At 39.8% G+C, this 22755-nt stretch overlaps 1 protein-coding gene across 5 annotated transcripts in view; it reads right to left on the bottom strand.

Moving 5' to 3' along the window:
• The window catches only part of STRADA (STE20 related adaptor alpha), a 29431-nt gene extending 8844 nt beyond the window's left edge, over positions 1-20587 (bottom strand). Inside the window, exons 1-6 of one of the 5 annotated variants that reach the window (XM_090290501.1) lie at positions 20454-20587; positions 11739-11818; positions 9809-9866; positions 7530-7558; positions 1184-1286; positions 641-762 (exon numbers count right to left, since the gene is read on the bottom strand). In XM_090290501.1, the coding sequence (XP_090146627.1) occupies positions 641-762; positions 1184-1286; positions 7530-7558; positions 9809-9866; positions 11739-11774 (348 nt within the window). In that variant the 5' untranslated portion in view covers positions 11775-11818; positions 20454-20587. Of the gene's footprint in view, positions 1-640; positions 763-1183; positions 1287-7529; positions 7559-9808; positions 9867-11738; positions 11819-20453 lie in introns of those variants that run through there. The other 4 variants (XM_090290502.1, XM_090290503.1, XM_090290504.1 and 1 more) reach the window with 4 other exon arrangements.
• Positions 20588-22755: the final 2168 nt, after the last annotated feature.

Here is a 22755-nt window from a genome sequence, read left to right as displayed (position 1 = left end):
TGACATTTCGTTCCATCCTCAGATCTGCAAAACTACTCTGAACCCGTGAACTGGTATTAGACCACTATCAGATGAGCATGATTTCAGAAAAACATTATAAATAGAGAAGGGAAGGGGTGCAACTAACTGTCCTGAAATACACAGACCCAGACCCTAAATCTAAGGCGTTCCCAGTGCAAGCCTCCAGCAGCCAAGGAGAACTGAGTCTGCAGTCAGTTGTTAGACCTCCGTCCCTCCTTCTCCGGTAGAAAGGAGCCTCAGGCAAACGGGACGCCAAGAGCTAGGAGATGGCCACCTGTGGCAGGGCAGGCTGCCCCACATCTGGAACAGGACTGGCTTCTGCCACTTACTAGCATGTATGAGATTGTGGCCAAGTTACTTACTTCGCCTCTCTGAATAATAAGTAAATGAGACACGGAGGACTCTGTGGAGAAGAGGGGACCATAAATTGGGCTGAACAGCATTATAGAATCCTTAATACCAATTGCCCAAGTCTTCATTGACAGCGTCCATCACTTGCTGACATGGCCTGCCTTCATTTCCCCCCAGTTACTTGCAGAAGACAGAGGTAAGAGACACCTTGTAATTACTGCTGGACCTAAGAGCCCACCCTCCGAATGTCACATTCATGTCTTATTACCTGCAAGAACGTCACCATCTCATTGGAACAGGCTTCTAGGTTAATCCTTCGCACTGTCACATACTCTCCCGTTGGTTTGTACCTTGCTAGGTTCACTGTCATCAGGTCCTCAAAGCCTTTGCCTAACAGAAAAGAGGAACGCCATCACCAAGGACAGTAGCACCAAAGGTCTCCTTCTTCCTTCAAGAGACTTGATTTTAAAAGAAAATTCAACTCAAAGCTTTCACTACGGTTCCTTTCAAGGCTGATAGCTCTTGCTTTTTCTCCTATTAGTTCCTTCTCAGCCAACCATTCTGACCGACTGCGGCCCAGGACACCGGAAGTGTGCAGCCGAGAAGAAAAAATTGTGAGAATTCCTTTCCTGGTAACATGCTCTCTTTTCCTGTACTTGGAGAAACAAAACCAAAGAACACCCACAAAAGCCAGTCATGTCACCACGAATCCTGCCAGTAGCTGCCAGCCTCCAGCACACACTCTAGGAGATGCTGGGAAGCTGCCACTGTCCCCTGGAGCACAAACGTCATGACAGTCCCTGGACATTACCTATAATGGTGAGCAGCTCATAACACCCTCCTTCCGGCAGAAAGCTACTCATGATCTCCTGCTTGGGGAAGGATGCTATCGACTCTGAGCTTGCCTCATTGGTCTAAAGAAGAAGAAAAATAGGTTAATGAAATAAAAGTGGGCGTGGTGTGGGAGTGGGGAGGTGGTAATTCAGACCCACAAGGAGACTGGCATCTAAACAAACAGAAATTTCGATTCTGGGGCAAAGAAGTGGTGCCAGCACTCTCTGAGGAGAAATGTCACATAAGACATCAGGCACCAGGCGTAGCCCTAAATCACAGCAAGTGTCAGCGCTTCCTACAAATGCGGGGGGCGGGGGGGGGACGCAGAGAGACAGGGCCAGTTCCTGTCAGCTGATGATTTGCTTGTCCTTCCAACTGGCTCATTTGCCAAGAACTATAACCTTCTTTAAAAAAAATTTTTTTTTAATTTTCAATTACCGTTGACATTTAATATTATATTTTTCAGGTTTACAGCATAGTGACAACTATAAAATTCTTAGCTGCAGAAAGGATGTCTAGAAAGGCACATTTACAAAAGAGAAGGGGGATGGAGAGATGGGAGGATCTCTTGAATCTCCTATTTTTAAGGTCCCCCTCTTAGCAAAGCAAGATCCTAGTCCAATCATTCCCTGGCATTTCCAAGGGAAGCAAGAGCACAGCCAACACACTGGGCTGTGGGTGAGAAACAGAGCTGCCAGGTCTCAGCCATCATCCCAGACAGCAAAAGCGACCTCCTCCTTGTTCCCGCCCATTCGTGCTGCCAGTGAGGCTGGATCCCAGCCATTTAGGGTGTAGGCGTCACACCGCTGGCCTTCGAGGTCCTGAAGGAAAGTGCCCGGCAAAATACACGGCAAACCAGTATCTCTTCCTTCAGCTTAATATAAGCCTGGTTTCCTTCTTCCAGACCTAAATGTATTGGTATGACTTAGGGACTGTGTATTTTTCTTTCTTTTGGATCCTCTTTCTTGGGATGTGTGTCTAACTGAAATGGAGAACCTTAGGCCAGCTCGTATTTCATGTGCTGCGTCCATAAACCTGGCCTCGAGTCAGGAAAAGGTCGTTGTGAACACATGAAAGGCTCTTAGCCCAACACTAACCAGAAGAGTATGAGCTGAAAATGTTCTGACGTGGTGGTACCTCCTCATTTAATCAATTATATATTTCTAAGATTCATCCATACTGTTGTAGTTAGCCAGGTTGTACACCCATGCTATATAATATTCATCTTGGGGACATATATCAATTTATCCATTCCAATGTTGATGGGCTTCTGGGTTATTTTTAAGTACTGATACTCTGAACTATGCTATTAGAAAACCTCTCAGTGTGTCTCCTGACACATATATGCAAGAGTTCCTCTAAAGCTTATACCTAGGAGTGAAATTACTAGGTCACAGAGTATATGAACAATCGACTTTACAAGATAATGCCAAATTATTTTCCAAAATGGTTATACCAATATACACTCCCACCAGCAATATATGTATGTTCTTGTTGCTCCATCTTTTTCCCAACACCTGCTATATTCAGTCTTCATTTTTGCCAGTCTGACAGTCTCATTGTGGGTTTGATTTACATTTCCCTGATTGCTAATGAAGTTGAGCATCTTTCCATGTATTTATTGGCCATCTGGGTTTTTTCAAGGTGGAAACGCTTCTTTCTGTCTCTTGTCCATTTTTCTACTGAGTTGTTCTAATGCAGGATTTCCCCAAAGTAGGCCCCATAGAACACTGATTCTGGCAATTATGCATGAAAAAAGTTTACACGTCCAATTAAGTTAGTAAATGTAGCACACTCTCGTGGAGAAATCACAAGGCATACCTCCATTGTAAAGGCTTTGAAAAGTTCCGTGGTAAGGAAGTGTGTTCAACTTTGTTTAGCCTAGCAGTTCCTAAAGGTACTTGTCCAGAGAACCCTTCTGTGTCTAACATCTGTTAAATTTTGGAAAAGGTAATTTTGGAAAGACTACTTTAAGTAAAACATATGGTATAATGCAAAGACCATAGGCTTAGAAGCCAGCCAGTGGCAGAACTTGAACTCGGGCCTATCACATGTTCTGTGACCCTGGGCAAGTCACTCTAATCTCGTGGGATCTCCGCTGTCTCATCAGTGGAGTAATTCCCACTTCGTAGTATTGTCGTGACAATTAAATGAGATAAAGGATGTAGAGAGTCTAGCACCGCCTGGACTTCGTAAATTCTATTCTCCCTCTGTTGCTGTCTCCTTCTTGGTCACTCTCCTGCTCAACAAATAAGACAGAACAGAGAAAACAGAGAAACCTAAGTAGAGCCTGACCAACAGTTAAGGTTGGTTTGATTTGGGTGTTTACACTTGTGTGTTTTCAAATGTTCTGAAAACAAATTCTAGCCTCATTTAATAGCCACTGTAGCTTCTTGAAATAACTTTGTCTTCAGAACCATCTGAAGACACTGGTTACTACATGCCAGGTGCCTCGCACAGGGGAGAGACACACAGCCAACGGACAAAAATGGAGTAGTGATTTGAGCAAAAAGCTTAAACCAAAAGCTCTGAAATGGCGATCCTCGTTTGTTTAGAATTTACAAGTTGCATGCTGAGTTAATCGTGAAGGACCTCTAACCCCCCTGCACATATTCCTGCTCTGCAGATCCTGTGTTCTCAAGTATCAATCTACTCCTCAATAAAATCTGCGTCACCAGTTAACACAAACCCAGGGGAGTGCTTTCAGACCCCGCCCCCTCCTCGGGCCTGAGTACCCACTTGCATGGCCCCTGTCTGCTTCCAGGACTTCACTCCTTACACTCGTCGCTCCAGTCTAGGAAAACGTGCACTAGCTGTCTTTCTTGGGAATACTGGTGCCCTGCTCCTTCCCTGCCCCTGCCATTTTCTCACGGCTGCTTCCACCTTATCACTGATGTCTTAAACGTCGTTTATTCATTGAAGACTGTCCAGCCAAAGTAAAGGGGGCACCTGGTCACTTTATTATCTTGCCTTACATTCTTCACAGAAGACATCACTGCAGTTTATTTATCTATCACCTGTGTCCGCTACTGGGATGCAGGCTCCACCAGGGCACAGACCTTGTCTGTCTTGCTCACTGATGTATTACTCCCCAATGCCTACAACAGTGCTGGCACAGAACTTGAGAATCATTGAAGCAAAGTTTGAACTGGGCAGGTGTCCTGCCTGTGACTTCGTCATATCCACAGGCTGAAAAGGAGAGTAAGGTACCAGCCAGTTCCTTTGGAGACAGGGTTCAATATTAGGACCTGTACTGGAAATGCCAGTCCTCATATCACACGTTGACTCAGGGCACGGTATAGATCAGAATCTGTACCTGCATGTGAGATGGTACAGCAGGTCCTCAAATGATGTTGTTTCATTCAGTGTCATTTCGTTGTAACATCGATGAGATGCTGCAAGAACTTAACTCTTGTTTATATCAATTAGCCTACGGTTGTGCATTATTTCTCTTAAAATTGCGGAACCTATCAATAATGTTAAGTGAGGGCTTACTAAACTGCATTTTTTAAAGAGATTTTGTTTATTTATTTTAGAGAGAGTATAAGGTAGGGAGAAAGATAAAGAGAAAAACATCAACATGTGAGAGATACATTGATCGGTTGCCTCTCACATGTGCCCCAACTGGGGACCAGGTTTGCAACCCAGGCATATGCCCTGACCGGGAGTCGAACCAGTGACATTTTCACGCCCAACTCAATGAGCCACACCAGTCAGACTGTACTGCATTTTTTTAGCAGGTAACAATATTGTCCCAATGAGGATAAATCTAGAACTACTTTGAATGTCTTCTCTCCTCTGATCTCCAGACAAACTCCTGGAGGACAGCTGGAATCCTGACACTAAAATATTTATTATATACATTTTGAATAACTCCCTTTGGAAAAAACTACAGATAGATATTTTTATTTACTTATGTCCCTCTTCCTTGCTAGGAGTGCATAAAAAATATGTTGCCCGCTAGTCTACAATCCAAAGACACAGGCTTGTTGAGTCTCAGTAGAGAATGATTCATTAAACTACTCACATGATTAGTTAATAACGACAAATATTTTTACTATCTTTGTTGACTGTAGAAAACTATTCAACAGTGTTCGTTTTAGAAAATAAAATTCTTTAGATCATTAGGAATATGAGTTCTTGGGCAATCTGCAATTGCAAGAAATGAGCTAGCCTAGTGGTTGCTGTGGTTCCACTACCACTCTGTCCTCAATCCACTGGAAATGATCCTAAACTGGAAGCTTTATTTTTTGTGGGGGTCCTATAGGTCTGAACTCACAGAGACAGCAACCTTTACTTGGGAAAACAAAGGCGATATTTTGAAAGGAAGAAGTCTGTTCTGATACTGCCACAAGAAAGGCAGGTTAGTTCATTGTATTGTTTCAAATTTAGAAAAGGTCAAAATTCAGATGAAAAGGATGAAATATTCAGTCCTTTCTCTTTAAATGCAGCATGGTTGCCCTGGCTGGTGTGGCTCAGTGGGTTGAGTGTTAGTTAACCTGTGAACCTAAAGGTCACCAGTTCGATTCCCCGCCAGGGAATGTGCCTGGGTTGCGGGCCAGGTCCCCAGTTGGGGGCGTGTGAAAGGCAACAGATCAATATTTCTCTCCCTCTCTTTCTCCTTCCCTTCCCCTCTCTCAAATAAATAAATAAAATCTTAAAAAATATAAAATAAACACAGCATGGCGTAGGTTTAGTGTAATGCATAATCTCAAACTGCCTAGAGAAAGAAACTAATTCTGTCAAAGACTTTTCTGAGTTCTCCGACCATGAAAAGCACCATTTTTCCTTTCGAAGCCTCTGAAAAATAGATAAGCTACTGATATCCAGAAATGGCCATAACATGACAACTTTGTTTAAAGAGTTCAGAACAAAACACAACAAAGCACACAGACAATGCTGATGAAAGGCTACCAAAACAAACACATTTAACCTCCCACAGGTTTCACACAGGAGAACTTTTTGGTGTAACATGGGCAACTGTGAAAATATAAAAATCACAAGTAATTGACACTGTAGTCTGAAAAAAGTACCTAACTGATCCTACAGAAAACATTTTTGGTCTCCTGACTGAAAAATATTGGGATCTGAGAGACAGGTTCTTGCTCCTGACTAGCAGACTATGTCAGCACAGCCAAGGCTTTGCTCAAAGAGAAATTCCTAGTCAGCAGCCTCCCCCTTCACTCCACCATGGGGCTGCCTGCAAAGGTACAATTGTCTGTCAGCTGGAAAGAGTAGGAAGGGTCTTTAGAAAAGGCTCTTACCCTCTCTGTTTATAAGACATAGATTCACATTTATCAAAAATAGCCTGGTACACTGTGCACAGCTGGTGTTATTTCCTTAAGTAAAATAAGCTAGAAGAGTAGAAAGCAGGGTAAGAGCCTTGTAGCTTTTGCCAGTAAAAAATGCATTTTCTGTTTTGTAGTTTTTAGTTTTGGTTTTATTAAAAGACTTTATCCATTTTGAGAGAGAGGGGAAAGGAGGGACAGAAAGGGAGAGAAACACTGATCGGTTGCCTCTCTCGTTCCCCCAACGGGGACCTGGCCCACAACCCAGGCATGTGCCCTGACCAGGAATCAAACCGGAGACCTTTCAGTTTGCATGACGACACCCAATCCGCTGAATCACACCAGTCAGGGCTTGGTTTTGTTTTTAAGGTAGAAGATGAGAGGTCCTGCCTTATAATCTAGACAGAGATCAATTTCATGTCTGTGGACAGAAATCTATTAACAGACTAAGGATGAAAATTTGGTACCACTAGCCACTAAAAGGTAACCACATTTTAGACTGTTGAAACTTTCTTCTTTTTTTAAAAAATTTATTAATTTTTAGAGAGAGGAAAGGAGGGAGAAAGAGAGGGAGAGAAACATTGATGTGCGAGAGATATATCAATTGCTTGCCTCTCGCAAGCCCCCAAACAGGGACCTGACCCGCAACCCAGGTATGTGCCCTGACTGGGAATTGAACCTGTAACCTTCCTGTCTGCAGGCTGGCACTCAATCCACTGAGCCACACCAGCCAGGGAAAAACTTTCTCCTTTTTTGGAGGGGTTGGCGGGTGACTGGGAGGGTTGGGAAGGGGAAGAGACCTTAATCCCCACAAGACAGACAAAAAAGTGCCCAAGATTTTTCTCTGTTTTCAAAGTACACATCAAAATCTTTCCAGGGTGAAACCTGAATTTCCACAAGTAAAAGAATTACAATTCAAATAAAGCTCAATGACAGATAAGCGGGAACATGAATAAGCCAACAAAACACACAAATTTCCACAAGAAGTCATCTCCATGCAACAGCCACAGTGCTAGAGCCTAGAAAGTCACTTACTTTTCTCCGAGTGTCACCCGGAGTCTGCTCTGGAGTAGAGAAATGAGTTGTTGGCATTTTGTTTTTTAGTAGAAGACACACCCACATTTAGAACAGCAATTATTGCACTTAGGACTACGTTTATTAATAGAAACCACTTAAGAGCCATTACAGCAGAAAAAGTGCCTGCAGTGCTACATATAAACACAGACACACGGACACACACACACGCACGCACGCACGCACGCATGCACACCTCCACAGTAAAAATGCTGCAGACAAGATGGGGTTTTTAAACATGAATCTATAGCTTTTCAATACTTGGCCAGGCTACTACTATTCCATGGGTATTCTTTACTGAGTATAACTCAACTGCTATAATTCTGGTCATATATTGACTTTTCATCAGCATGCAATGTTACTTCTAATAATCAGGTTTCAGAGGCTTATATTGTGAACAAACAATTCATGATAAAGTTATAGTGATGGTTGGCTATTTCCCAGAGAGAGCAGGGACTAGAAAACAGGTTTAAAGAAGGCAAAAAAATGTTTTCACACAGTAACATGTGTATGTGGGACCATTACCCAATTTGACTCTCTAGTCAGACATTCCATTCTGAATGCAAATAAAGCAAAGGCTTTGGACCTCTGCTACTCTTGGTGAACACGAATTAAGTAAAGGACAACTGAAACAACTTTCTGCTCTCACATCGGACAAATTCTGTATCTGTGCTTTTGAGTTTCTCCATTCTGTAAATAAAAATCATCAAAGCCAAATTTTTACTGTAAAGTATTGGAAACATTTCCAAATATCTTAAATTAGAAACTACAGCATCCAACTGTGTTGCTAGAGGACACTGGCTACAAAGTCATTTAACCTCGGTTTATCAAAATAAGATTTTTTTTTTTTTACTTGGACATCAGTTTTCTGGTACACAAATGGCAGGAACAGTTGCTTAGGACAGCCTGCCAAAGGTAAGAGCCAGGTGACTAGATTAAAGGAAATCAAACCCAGTCTTCCAGAGTAGAGTTGTATTAAACCTGATAACATATGCTTCATCAAGCTGGAAACAATATACAGAACCGTCTTTTCATTTTCCTCAGATCAGAGACTAAGGAATTGTCGAAACACAGCCAGAGATCCTACACTCAAGACACTGAAACCAAAATCCATTAATTCAATTCACATATACTGGAATATTTTTAACAAATAGATTATAAACTGGATTCCCAACTCAATTTCCATCAATGCCAATGTTTACTTTTAAACCACTGTATTCCCATTAATGCTGGGAAGAAATTGAGAAGAGAGCCAGACTATAGTATTTTTGTTCCATTAGCCTTTTCTTTATTGCACAGCTAATTTTTGTTCTTTATAAAACAAAAACAAAAATAACCCATCATTTTTCTAAACTCTCATTTGTCCAAAACACAACACTTTGACAAACTTCACAAATAATTCTACTCCAGAAGTTTGTTCAGTGGCATTAGGGAAAATAAATTAATAGGTATCACCTAGTAACTAACAAGTTTGAGTTTTCAATTACTTAAGTCACTCGAGGAGTATTCTAAATCAGTCACCCAGTGCATTCAATCTGATAGCCTGTCTCTTTAGCTACAGGTGCCAGAAGTTTCTTGGTGTTCAGACACAGAGAATGGGCTCTCCTACTATTATTTTTATAGAAAGGAATTTTATTTAGCATAAATTAAGATCACGGTTCCTAAAAAGGCTCAGTTTGAAAATAGCCAAAGGAAAATGCCTGGGCCTGTTAAATCTCCAAGATGCAAACCGAAATTACTTCTGAAGCCAACATTTATATTTCCCAATAAGGAAGTTAGTATTTTTGTCCTGACAGAGTTTTCCCTTAGTTCTCTTAAGTCTCATGATTTCTACCATGAAAAGATGAGTCAATGAGACTGATCAGTAAAACCAGAATTTCTACATCATTGCTACCTTCGTCCTGACTATAATTTTATTTTTTAAATCTTCAAGGCTAGTGACTTTTAAAGTTAGTTTTTTTCCTATGAGAACATGGATTTCAACTGGACAAAAACTTAAGAAGAATAACATATGCCTTTAAGTAAATACTCGCTTTCTAACAATCAAGACAGGCTAATGACAACTGCCAGATTAGTCCTCAAATGTCTGGGAAACCATGGATTCAAAAGGAGCCAAATAAATATAACAACTAAAGATTATACTTCCCCTTAAAATTGCTAATTTCTATGAATTGATTTAGTCAATAAAAGAGTAATGAGATTTATCCTGAAGTAATGGCTAAATGCCATATTGTACTTACCTCCAAATAGTTCCAAATCTCTTAAGCCCTCAACAATGAACTTTTCCGAGACCCACCGCTAAAGAGGAAAACCCCAAAGAGAATTAGTATTTCTTCCAAGCCACAAAAAATTAGCTATCAGCCATTAGACAGACAAACAAAACACAACTATAAAAACAGAATCATGCAGTAGAGTTAAGATACGTTTCTACGGAAAAATTCTGAAAAGAATCTTGGATTTAAATCAACTGAAAACAATAGATTAATTCCTTTCTCTATTTCTCTCTGCCTAATTTGATGAATAATTCTTAAATCTGACAGATGAGAAACAGGTAGTACTGGTCCTGATAATGAAGAATGTTTTTCTCCTTCCTATAAATAAAACAATCTCTTGGATCCATCTTACTTATTCCTATTACAGATGCTTACAATCATGAATGCAGATTTGAAAAATTACTGGAATTCACAATACAAATTCAAAGTAGGGACGAAACTGCAGGTTTTCACAAGCCTCTGTTAGTTTGTAAAAGGAAATTGCAAGCTGCATATTCTTTCATCTACTAGGATGTCTATAAAGACATTACTGCTTACGTTTGCTACCAAATGCTAGCTTTACAAAGACCAAACTAGCATGACCAATCTTGGTTCACTTTACTGGCCTATTTCAAACGAATATTGGATTTCCATCATACTGATCAGGGTCTGGTTTCACCTGAATCAGACTAGGTTGAAATTGAAAAGAAGCTCGTATTTAAAAGCAATGGAATCAAGATTGTATTTCTCTTAAGGACTGGTGTTAAAGTTTGGCTTGGGGAAATTCTTTCCACTGCGCAGAGTTCAGGCTAAGGTAAGAATCTATTTTTCCTCTCAAATGACAATGAAGTTTACTGTTTACAATATAAATTGTTTATATATATATAAACATAAGAAAAAAATTAAGTAGCATTCAGAAATAAGTTGCATAATACAAATTATGAATTGGAACTATAACATCATTTTCTCTCCTCTATATCAATTCTTTCCAAATTAAAAAAATAACACTGTTCATTAAAAAAACTTGATATTTAAAAAACATCACATGCACTATGCTACATGATAGTTAATAAAAATAAACTTTCACTTTAATATTTAAAAAATATGTCATATTCATAATGTCTCATAGCATTTTTATATTACAAGACTTAAAAATAATTATTACTGCGTTTGGAAATTAAAACTTCATAACAAAATATGATACTCTTATGAAATTATGGAAGCTTGTAAAAACAGCTAAGTCCAGTTTTTTGTTCTTGAGGTAATTTTAGCTGATGAAGTTCAAGTATAATAAAATCTTTCATGTTAAGAAAGCTTTCAATTAAAACCTGATTATATTAAGGAAAAAAGTGTTCCAATGATTACAATTTGATACCGATTTATTTTTTATTGTATTTTTTCCATTACCATCTGTCCCTTATACCACCCTCGCCTGCAATCACCACTCTGCTGTCCATGTCCAGGAGTTCTTGTTCCTTCTTGTCCCCTATCCTTCCACCTCCTAACCCTGCCCTGGAGCTGTTAGCTTACTCTCTATGAGTCTATCTATTCCGCTTGTTACTTCAGTTTGTTCATTAGATTTTTAAAACACACAATTGCTGAAAATACATATGAAATGGGGAGGTGGTCAGTGGTTACCTATCTACATATTCAACTCATTTAATGTTGAATGACTGATATTCAAAAAATACACCACTTATTTCTAATCTGTCAGACAAGTGGGCGGGTGTATTCTGTGTCTCTTGTCAGCTCCTGCCTGCAAGCTCTTTTCTCAGGAGCAGAGGCTACGATACCTGCTTTACTTCCCCCACTTCTGCATGATTCTGAGCATCACATGACAAAACACCTACAACACTCCCAAAACACTTCACTTTGCAGAAAGTAAAAATAGAAAAACCAGAAGAATAGAAACACTCACCCTAATTCGCTCTGGTTTACTTACAAGAAAAGACATGAGTTCCTAATGTGTAGGCCTATTTCAATTTCAAAAATGTAAACCTAAAAGGAAAATAGAAACAGGCTGAGTTAGTCAAATAAAACTTCCTACAAATCTACAATTCAAAGCACTGTATTAAACCTATAAATTGCAAGATTCCAAAGATTTGTTTAGAGAAATTTTCAGTGACAATCAACTTGGATGTACTTTGGCAAAGGACATCCTGAAACAATGCAATGTCTATTAGAGAGAAGTTTATTGTATGGTTTTCTTCTTTAAGAAATTTATGTTTAAATTTCTCTTGACTCTATCCCCACTGATCCCTTCCCAGACACAATTACCTTCAATTCTTTTGGTTGTTTAACCTGTTTTTCAACATCAATCTTTTTTTTTTTTTTTTAATCTTCACCAGAGGCTATGTATACGTATTGATTTTAAGGAGAGAGGAACAGGGGTGGATAGAGAAACATCTATCGGTTGCCTCCTGTATGCACCCTTATGGGAATTGAACCCTCAACCTTTTGGTGTACAGAAAGACGTTCCAACCAACTGAGCCATGCGACCATCCTTTTTTTTAAACAGAGAGGGGAAGGAAGAGAGAAACACCAATGTGTGGTTGCCTCTCACGTGCCCCAACTGGGGACTTGGCCCACAACCCACAACCAGGCATGTGCCCTGACTGAGAATGGAGCTGGTGACCTTTGGTTCTCAGGCTGACACTCAATCCACTGAGCCACACCAGCCAGGGTGGCATCACCATTCTTAAGTGTTTACATGGCCATGATTTACCCATTTTAGACAGTTATGTACTAACTTCTTACCACGGTAGATGAAGACTGAGCTCTCCTGTGTCACCTTCCTGCACTCTCCTTTCCTGACTTTATTCTTCCAGTGTAGTTCTGGCATAATTATTGGTTAAATCAGTAGTCCACGTTTATATTACTTTGACTATGCAAACATGGTTCACAGCTGAGGCAAACAGGTAAAGATGACCATGTCTTCTTTCTTTACACCCACTTAATAATTGTCTCCTTTTTCACTCCCTTGGTTTTCCATGTAGCTATTATTAACTTTCTTCAAATACTTAACACCTCTGCCATTTGTCCTACCAATATATTCTTCCAGCCCTGAAACTCCCCTGGAGATTGTCCTCCCAGGGCTTGCCAGCCTCCTGCTGCAATTGGGACCAGCTGCTTTCTAGTCCATCTGCACTGTTCTATTTGGATTTCCCATTTCCGGGAAACGTTCGATAACTTTGCCTCCTGTTTTCTCTGTCCTCATGTTACAGAATTCCCAATAAAGATGCACTTCTAGATTTGTCTCCTAATTTTCTACTTGTTTCACTCCTATTTTACAACTCTCTACTTCCCAGGAAGTTTTTTTTCAATTTTATTTTCCAACCCTTCTGCTATATTTTAAATTTTGGTTACCCATTTCCAAGAGTTTTTCCATTTCTTGAAGGTATCTTTTTTTTTCATATCATCCTGATCTTGGTTCATATTTGCTATTTACACTTAAAAATATTTATCTAGAATGGCTAAAAGCATAATACCTCATGAACAAGTGGTGTTTATCTCAGGATTGGTTGAAAATTTAAAAAATGAATCAATGTATACAAAATTATCTTTGTTGGAAGTTGTTTGCAAATAACTAACCAATTTTAACAAGTTTTTAAAAATGAATCAATATAATTTTACTTTATTAACAATAAATGAAAAAAATACAATAATCTCAATAGATGGAGGGAAAGCATCTGACAAAATTCAACATCAATTCATGATTTTAAAGAAATTATCAGTCAACTAGGAATAGTCAAATAGGTATAGAAAGGAAACAGAATTTACTAAGTCAACTTGGTAAAAGACGTATATGGAAATTTTACAGCTAACTTCATACTGAATGGTAAACAGAATGAATGAGTTTCCTCTAAGGACAGAAGCAAAGCAAGAATGTCTGCTCTCTTTACTTGTATTCATCATTGTATGAGTGGTCTTCCCCAACGCAAAAGGGAAAGAAGAATTAAAAGGCATACATGCTGGGGAGAGAGGAGTATAAGGGGACTAAATGGTAATGGAAAAAAATACAATAAAGATTAAATAAAAAATTTTTAAAAGATATACAGATTGGAAAAGAAGGTGTGAGAGACTTTATTCATAGACAACAAGATTGTGTACAGAGAACACAATTGTTACACCTAAGAAAACGAGTTTAGAAAGAAGGTCCAGCCCTGGCTGCTGTGGCTCAGTGGATTGAGCGTCGGCCTGTGAGCCAAGTGTCACTGGTTCGATTCCCAGTCAGGGCACATGACTAGGTTGCATGTCAGGTCCCCAGTTGGGGGCAAAAGTGAGAGGCAACCACACAGTGATGTTTCTCTCCTTCTCTTTCTCCTTTCCCCCTCTCTCTAAAAATAAATAAATAAATAATTTTTAAAAAAAGAAGATCCATTAGAAAACCCAACTCTATTTCTATATAGTATTCCCTCACTTATCACAGGTATTACGTTCTAGAACACCCCCTCCCCCACGATAGGTGAAAATCTGCGAAGTAGGGACCTTACATTTATTTTAGTATTTATATATATTTTAAGGCTTTATAAAGCCTTCCCACACACTATAAACCGTTCCCAGTCCCTTATTAACCTTTCCCACTCCCTTATTAACATTTCCCACACTTTTATAAACTACTTATGTACTTAAACATATTCTACACTCTTAAACCTACGTAACTTTAATGACATACGTATACAGTACTGCAAAATCCCACGATATAGCGAAAAATCCACGATAAATAATTAAATATAATATTTTTAAAAATCCTGTGATATAGTGAGGCAGTGATAAGTGAACTGCAATATAGAGAGGGACTACTATACTAGCAATGAACAATTAGAAGATGAAATTTAAAAAATACCACAAAGAAAATAACAATAAATAAATATAAATAAAAAGCAACACAATTTACAATACCAACAAAAACATAAGTAGAAATAATTTTAATAAATTATGGATAAGAACCTGTATGTTTAAAATTCTAAAACACTGCTAAGAGGGTTTAAAGATAATCCAAATAAAAGCTAAGCCATGTTCAAAGATTGAAAGATTCCATATTGTTAAGACCTCAGTTCTCTCTAAATTGACTATAGATTCACTGCAACCCCAATCAAAATCTCAGCACAGATTTTAAAAGAAATTGATAAGCTGATTCTAAAATTTATATGGAAACATACATGGAAATACAAGGGACCTAAAATAGCCAAAATACATTTGAAAAAGAACAATGTTAGAAGATTTACATTTCCTGATTTCTAGATTTACTTTAATGCTACAATAATCAAGATAGTGTACTTTGGTCTAAAGACAGACAAATGGATCAATGGGACAGATAAAGGATCCAGAAATAGGCCCATGCATACATATACGGTCAATTAATTTTCAAGAGAGGGACCAAAGTAATCCCATGGGGAGAAAACAATCTTGATTATCTATTTTGAAAAAACCAACCTTGGTCCTTCACATATACAAAAATTAAGTTGAAATGAGAACTGATGTTTGCCAGATGGAAAGGGAACTGTGGGGATGGGTGAAAAGGGTGAAAGGATTAAGATGTACAAATTGCCAGTTATAAAAACAGTCACAATAATATAAACTACAGTATAGGGAATATAGTCAATAATACAGTAATAACTATATATGGTGTCAGATGGATACTGAACTTATTGGGATGATCACCTCATTATATAAATGTTTAATCACTATGTTGTACACCTGAAACTAATATAATATTGTATGTCAACTGTAATTTAAAAATGAAAAAAATTTAAAAAAAATTTTAAATGGATCATAGAACTAAAGGAAAAGTTAAAGTTAAAACTACTAAAGAAAACAGAGAAAATCTTCAAGATCTTAGGATAGGTAAAGATTCAAAAAAATGTCAAGAGCACAAAATATTAAAGAAAAACATGATAAATTGAGCTTTATTAAGATTAAAAACTTTTGCCTTTGGAAAGACACCACAAAGGAAATGAAAAAATTGGGAAAACTGTGTGTGCAGTATCTACAAAGGACTTTATATAAAGACTATGTAACACAATGTAATACTGCTCGGCTGTAAAAAAAGAAAATTTTACCCTTTGCGACTGCATGGATGGACCTGGAGAACATTAGCCTCAGTGAAATAAGCCAGTTAGAGAAAAACAAATACCATATGATTTCACTCATTTGTAGAATCTAATGAACAAACTGAACTAATAAGCAACATAGAGACAGACTCATAGACAGAGAGCAGGCTGACAGCTCTGGGTGCGGGTGGGAGGTTTATGGTGTAGAGGGACTAAGCAAAAAGGAAAAAGGACTCATGAACATGGACAACAGTGTGGTAATTGCAGGGGAAGGTATAAGGAAGATAAATGGTAATGGAAAAAAAATACAAAAATAAAATAAAATAAAATAAAAACACTTTTAGAAAGAACTTCTAACCCTGGCAGGTAGCTCATTTGGTTAGTGTCGTCCCAGTAGGCTAAGGTTGTGGGTTCAATTCCCAGACAGGGCATGTACAAAAATCAACCAATGAATGAATAAGTGGAACAACAAATAAATGCTGCTCTCTCTTTCTCAAATCAATAAAAATTAGGGAAAAAATAACTTCTACAACTCAATAATAAGACAACCAATTTAAATAATGGGTAACATATTGGAACAGAAGGTACATGAATGGCCACTAAGCACATGAAATGATGTTTAACATCACTTGTAATCAGGGAAATGTACATGAAGTCATAATGAGATACTACTACACTCCCACCAAAGTGGCTAAAAATACTGACAATACCAAGTGTTGACAAGGATATAAACCAACTGGAATCCTCATACATTGTTGGTGGGAATGCAAACTAGAGCAATCATTTTGGGAAGTAGTTTAAAGAGTCTTTATTTTTTAAATCCTCACCCGAGGACATGTCCAGTGCTTTGAGAGAGACAAACATTGATTGGCTGCCTCCTGTACGTGCCTCAGCTGGGGATCAAACCCAAGACTTGACCAAGAATAGAACCTGCAACCTTTTGGTGCATGAGATGAGGCTCCAATCAACTAAGCCACTCAGCCAGGGCAGTTTAATAGCTGCTTATGACCCAATAGTTTTGCTCCTAGGCAATCTGCTCAAAAGAAATGAGAACATGATCACATAGACTTGTACATGAATGTTCAGAAACCATTAGTCACAACACCACATATTGGAAACAATCCAAACATCTAACAATTGATAAGCATATAAACAAAACGTGGTACATACACCAGTGGAATACTACTCGGCAGTAAAAAGGAGCAAACTACTGACACAGGCAATGATACCTTGTTAAGGGAGAGAAGTCAGACACGAATCTACATATTAGTTCCATTTACATAAAATACTGAAGAAGTAAAAATTTTGACAAAAAGTTGATCTTTGGTTGCCTGAGACCAAGGGTGAGATGAGGGATCAACTTCAAAGAGATAGTAACTTTCTGGTGTGATGGAAATGTTCTGTGTCATATTGTAATTGCATGGTGGTTACATGAATATATCTATCAAAACTCAACAAACTGTACACTTAAAGTAGGTGTATTTTATTGTAGGTAAACTATATCCCAACAAAGTTGATTTAAAAGTAAATAATCAGAAATGCTTTTGAAGAACCTAGAAAAAACTATCCAGATTCCCTTTCCCCCTTTTTTCAGGTGGGCTGGGGTTGTGATAGTAATACAGCAAAGGGGTTGGGGCCTTAATCTGATACATAGAGTTCTAGGAACCCTCAGAACTGCTTCAGAGAAATCAAAGAAATATTTTTTAAACCATGGGAGAAAGGAGGCCTTTCAAAATTATCTACAGATTTTTATCAAATTGGATTCTCACCTCTACCCTAATCTTCTTATAGAAGCCACCCAACATGTTACGAGTCATTTATCCTGCCATGAAATAGTAAAGCTATAGACTGAATTCGAAAAAAAAATTGTTAGAATGCAGTTTTTTAATAATGATAAAGAATAGCATTTATTAAGAATTACTATACATACTGATCTAAGCACTTTACATGCATTATCTCATTTAATCCTCACAAAGAATGCATATTGTTTAATGACATTAAACACAAGGCAACATGCAAAAGAAATTTAAGAGAAAACAAGGTCCATATCCATATATAGTCTACAGCAGGAAGGAAAGGGAATATTAATGTAAAGAGATGAGTTTTATCCACAGAAAAAAAATGTCTACACTCTGGAAAAATACTGGAAACAAAAAGTGAAGTCAGTTCCAAAACACTGCATAAACAAATAAAACTGCCCTTTTAGAGGCCTAAGAACTGGTTCTAGGTTGCCACATCAACAGCTTCATTCATTATCTGAACCCTCGGTTCCCAAACCAGGATGTTTCAAATTAACTTGTGTAGTTATAAAAGCCCATGGATGCCTGAACTCCCACCTCCAAAAATTTTTAATTCAGGAGGTCTGGGGATGCACAAGTAGAAATGGGCAACTCCTTATTGAGCTCAGCCAAGGGAAAGATTACTGCAACGAGGGTGGATCTGGATAGTTTTAATGAAGGGGTGGGGCTTCAATGAATTCTAGGTATGAAATATTATTAGCTACTGGTATCCACTGCTAACTTTGTCTTGTCCAGAGGTGTATATACCTCTGTTTCTAGAATAGTGCCTAGCACACAGTAGGCACACAGTAATATTGAATGACTGACCAAATGTGCTAAGAAGTGTGTCCGCACTTAATGGGGGGCAGTTACAGAAGCAGAACTCCACATACATGAGCACAATGAATAGGTCTTAAGTGCATGCCAGGGTATGAATTTTATTCAGCAGGCAGTAGAAAGCCACAGACTGTAGGTTTAAAACAGAAAGGGGACAAACACAAAACTGTGGTCTAAGGCAGTGTCTCTTAAATTTTATTGTACATGCAAATCACTTGAGGATCTTGTTAAAATGCAGATTTTGATTCAGAAGGTCTGCGGTGGAGTCTGGTGGTTCTAACAAGCTCCCAGTTAATGGGAATCTTGCTGATCTGTGGACCATCACATTTGAGAAGCCTTGTCCTAAGGAACACAGAAGGAATATTATTCTGTAAAGGGATGGAAAGGGGGTGAAGTAAAAATAACCCAAAGAAAGGAATGGCAGTTAGAATACAATTACAGTGGACCATATTTATGGTGACAGAGCCTGTGGCAGAGGGAATGTTAAGAAATAGATGAAACAAAAAAGTAAAAAAAAAAAAAAAAGAAGGATGGGGAGAGAAAAATCACAGTCATTTCCTCCACCAGCACATAGAATCCTTGAGGGTAGGAAATGATGGAATGATCTTGTTTACTGTTGCATTCCCAGGGGCTACTGTGCCCAACGTACATATAATATGGGCACTTGGTAGGTAGCTGCTAAATTAATAATTGTAAAAATAATAAAAGCAGCAAGCATCCATGGTGAACTTAGTATGTACCAGGACCTGTGCCAAATGCTTCACAGAGAGCAGCTTACAATAAGTATTATCTTCCCTGTTTTATAGATCAGGAAACTAAGGCTCAGAAAGGTTAAACACCGGAAGCTAACTCTACAAACCAGAGAAGCCTAAGGAGACCTGTCAAGACTGTGCAAAGATAACATGATGATTGAGAAGGCATGGTCTGATTTGACAATGCTGTATGTGTTGACTAGATGACAAATGGTAGAGAAAGGAGAATTGGTTTATCTTTGTTTTTTTTTCATTTTCTCCCATTTTTGGCACTGGTTTTCCAACCTTCCTGCATGTCTTGGGGTTACAACTATAAATATGGCATTTGAGCCTAGAAGAGGGAACAGACTTCACCAGTTCAGCACTGTAAATAATGGTGGAAGAGGCTCTTGCCTGAGACAGGTAGTCAGGTAGGACTCGGTTTCTTCAGCTCTCAGGGACAAGAAAAGCCTTGGGTGTCTCTAAAACGCATGAATCAGTCAATGAAGAACTCCCTGATGCCGCAAATACATACTGGAATATGGTTCTACAGATATTAGATAAGGGACCAAGTCAAACGGCTTTTCCTCTTTGGGGGATAAAGTTAGGATATGTTAGGATACCTTAGTAGAAGGCAGCGCAGAGAAGTTAGTTGCCCATCTGAAAACTTGAACTATTTTATTTTAACCACGCCCCTTCCCTCCCACACTTCCCTCCCCTCACCCCCAATCTCCACCCCAAATCTGCTGTGGACACTTAACCTTGGGAAACAAGACAATTGGGTCTTTGTTTTAGCTGATTCAGGGAGTCACCTGTATCTCTGTCTTTGCAGGGTCTCGACCCCGCTGCCCGTCCAGCCTGGGAAGAGATGGGGATGGGGAGGGTGGCGTCGGGAGAGGTAAGCACTAGGATATGCCGCCTCTTTGCTTGAGCAGGGCAAATTGAACCCGGGCCCCAGGTTTGCCGCCTGGAAGTCAGGGGCGAAGAAGGGGCGGGTAAGCAGGCGTTCGCCTCTCCCGCCCCGCAACTCCACTCCGGTGTCTCCCCGCCAAGCCCAAATCTGTTCTGCTCTGGGGTTGCAGCCCCTCCGGGAGGGAATCTAGGAGGGCTCGAGTGAAAAAGGGGCCGTGGAGAGCGAGGCGCGGGCCTGGTATGGCCGGTCTGACGAAAGCCCGCCCCAAGAAGATGGAATCGGAGTCGGGAAGAGGATAGACTGACGATCCCTGGAACGCACCAGGCTGCCCGCCAGTCCGATACCTGGTCCGGAGTTAGCAGGCAGACCAGACCGCGTCTCAGCTCCGCCTCCTCAGTTTATGGCCTCTTCGCCGCCACACCGGTTGCTGGGAGGGAGGCACGCAACGTGCCATGCGCAGTAGAGGGATCCCAGGAAAGCTGGGGGAGAGCTCCGCCCCGCCCGGCCCGGCCCCGCCCCACGGGCCCCGCCGGCCCCGCCCTTCCCCTCCCAGTGCAAGCGGGTGCGGAAGTTAGGCCCAGTTTCCTCGTTTCCCTGTCTCCTCTGTCGGGCGCGCCCTGGGTGGTTCTCGGGTGCGGCTTATCTTGTCTTGCACAGCGAGTACCTGAGGGCCTCCCGTCTCCAATGAAAGGGCCCGTTGCCCCAAGTGGGTGAAAGCCAAAGACCTATCCCTTTGGTGAGGACAGCGCGTCCGAAAAGGGCTCCAGGGAGCCCCGCCCCCACAGCAGGAAGGAAGTAGGATGTTTTCAATAATGAAGAGTTAGGGGATTAGAGACGCTTAAACCAACGTTGGCTGCTGATTTAGCTACTTTGAGAATTTTACTTTTTTGTGGTAGGACTTAAGTGGAAAAACCCGTTGTGCACTTTTTAAAAAAAATTGATTTTAGAGAGAGAGGAAGGGAGGTGGGGGGAGAGACATCTATCTGTTTTTCCACTTACCTATGCATTCATTGGTTCTCATATGTACCCTGGCTGGGTATTGAACCCACAACTTTGGTGTATGAGAACCTTGTTCTAACCAACTGAGCTACCTGGCCAGGACACACTTCTTAAAAAGACATCTCAATGCCCCTCATTTTGGCATCTCCAGCAACCAACTGCCAAGCTGCAAAGGGGAAACCCACCCCTTCTGTGTTTCAGGTTACTTATCAGTAAAAGGAAAAGTTAAAGTAATGCGAAATATCACTTTTATCCTTCTGGATCTTTTTTCACTCTAGATTCTTCCTCCTCTACAACTCTTAAAGATATGCTATGCTTGCAGAAACACCTAAGGTTTGCCTTGATGAGGAAGCTAAGCTAAACCAAGGCAGGCAGGGCTTGAAAAATGATTGAGCAATCTCAAGTGATGGCGCAAGTCTCCCCTCTGAGACTGCATGCTTTTTGTTTTGTTTTTTCAGTGACTTACTCCACCCACGGAGGGTCACCCCCCCCAAAAAATTGGATATATACCATCAAGTAATGTACAGTCGCTCTCCCCAGCTGACCCTTGGTACAGATCTATATTGGTCTAACTTGTAGGGTGGGGGAGTTCAGTTACACCTAAACAAGGACTGATGGAAATATGATGAGACTGAAGGGGAATTTTGCTTGTGAAGTGACAAGACACCTCAAGGTCTCATTGAATTTTACCTACATTACTGACCTTATCTGGTTTGTGCTTTAAAATTCCAAAGCACTACCTCATTATTCTTTTTCATTATTCTCTCGTTCTCAACATAAGATGCCTCCCTCAGTAAACTTGGTAAATTGACAAAGCAATATAGTAGCAGAGATTGAAGTAAAATTCTTGGCGGAGTTCTTTTGAAAAGACCTTCACATGTGGTCTTTGTCATTTGGGGTGCTAGAGAAGTCAGTGCCTGAAGAGATGCCAAACTTGATGCAGCCATCACACTGGGTGATTTAAACATGGAGTACATCCTATCTGTTCTAATACCTAACTCAGTAACTGTTATTTTCTATGAGTATCAGTCTGCCGAGGGAGCTAAAAGACCTCACCATCTTCTTGATTGTCCACAGAAGCTAGAGAAATTTTTGGCCCAGACTCTGGTCTCAAAGACCAAATTTCTATTAGCTTTAGTTTTCAATGCAAAAGGGCAGCCTAAATCCAGATAATTTAGAAAACGGGTGTAATGAAAGGTTAACTTTCAGAGTTTACAAAGTCAGTCTCTTCCTGTTTTGCTTTTTACTTGTTATGAGCCCTGGGGTGCATAAGCTCTCTACTGCTTTTCATTTATTATGAGTTGGGGCTCTCCAAGATTTCTGCAGCTTTCTGAAACTGGCATGAAGCCCAGAGGGATGGAGATAGATTGAAGATCCTGTTTTGTTTTTAACTCTTAGCATCCAGTTTAAACTAAGTGCATTACCCTCTTCAAGATACTATATAAACTGAGAAAGGTAAAACTAATAGCCTAGAATACTCAAGTGAAATGTTTATGATGTGCAGTTTAACAAATTGAGTTAATTTGCATATTTTATATGTCAAAGCACTTAATACGTTATCTGATCATCTGAACAGCCATTTCAGAAAGGTGAGCGGAGGTAACGCCCACTTACAGGTGAAGAA

Source organism: Furipterus horrens, unplaced genomic scaffold (genome assembly GCF_987537825.1).
Source record: "Furipterus horrens unplaced genomic scaffold, mFurHor1.1.pri manual_scaffold_11, whole genome shotgun sequence".
NCBI lineage: Eukaryota > Metazoa > Chordata > Mammalia > Chiroptera > Furipteridae > Furipterus > Furipterus horrens.
Note: the sequence above shows the minus strand (reverse complement) of the source record. Positions and strands in the feature narration are given on the sequence as shown.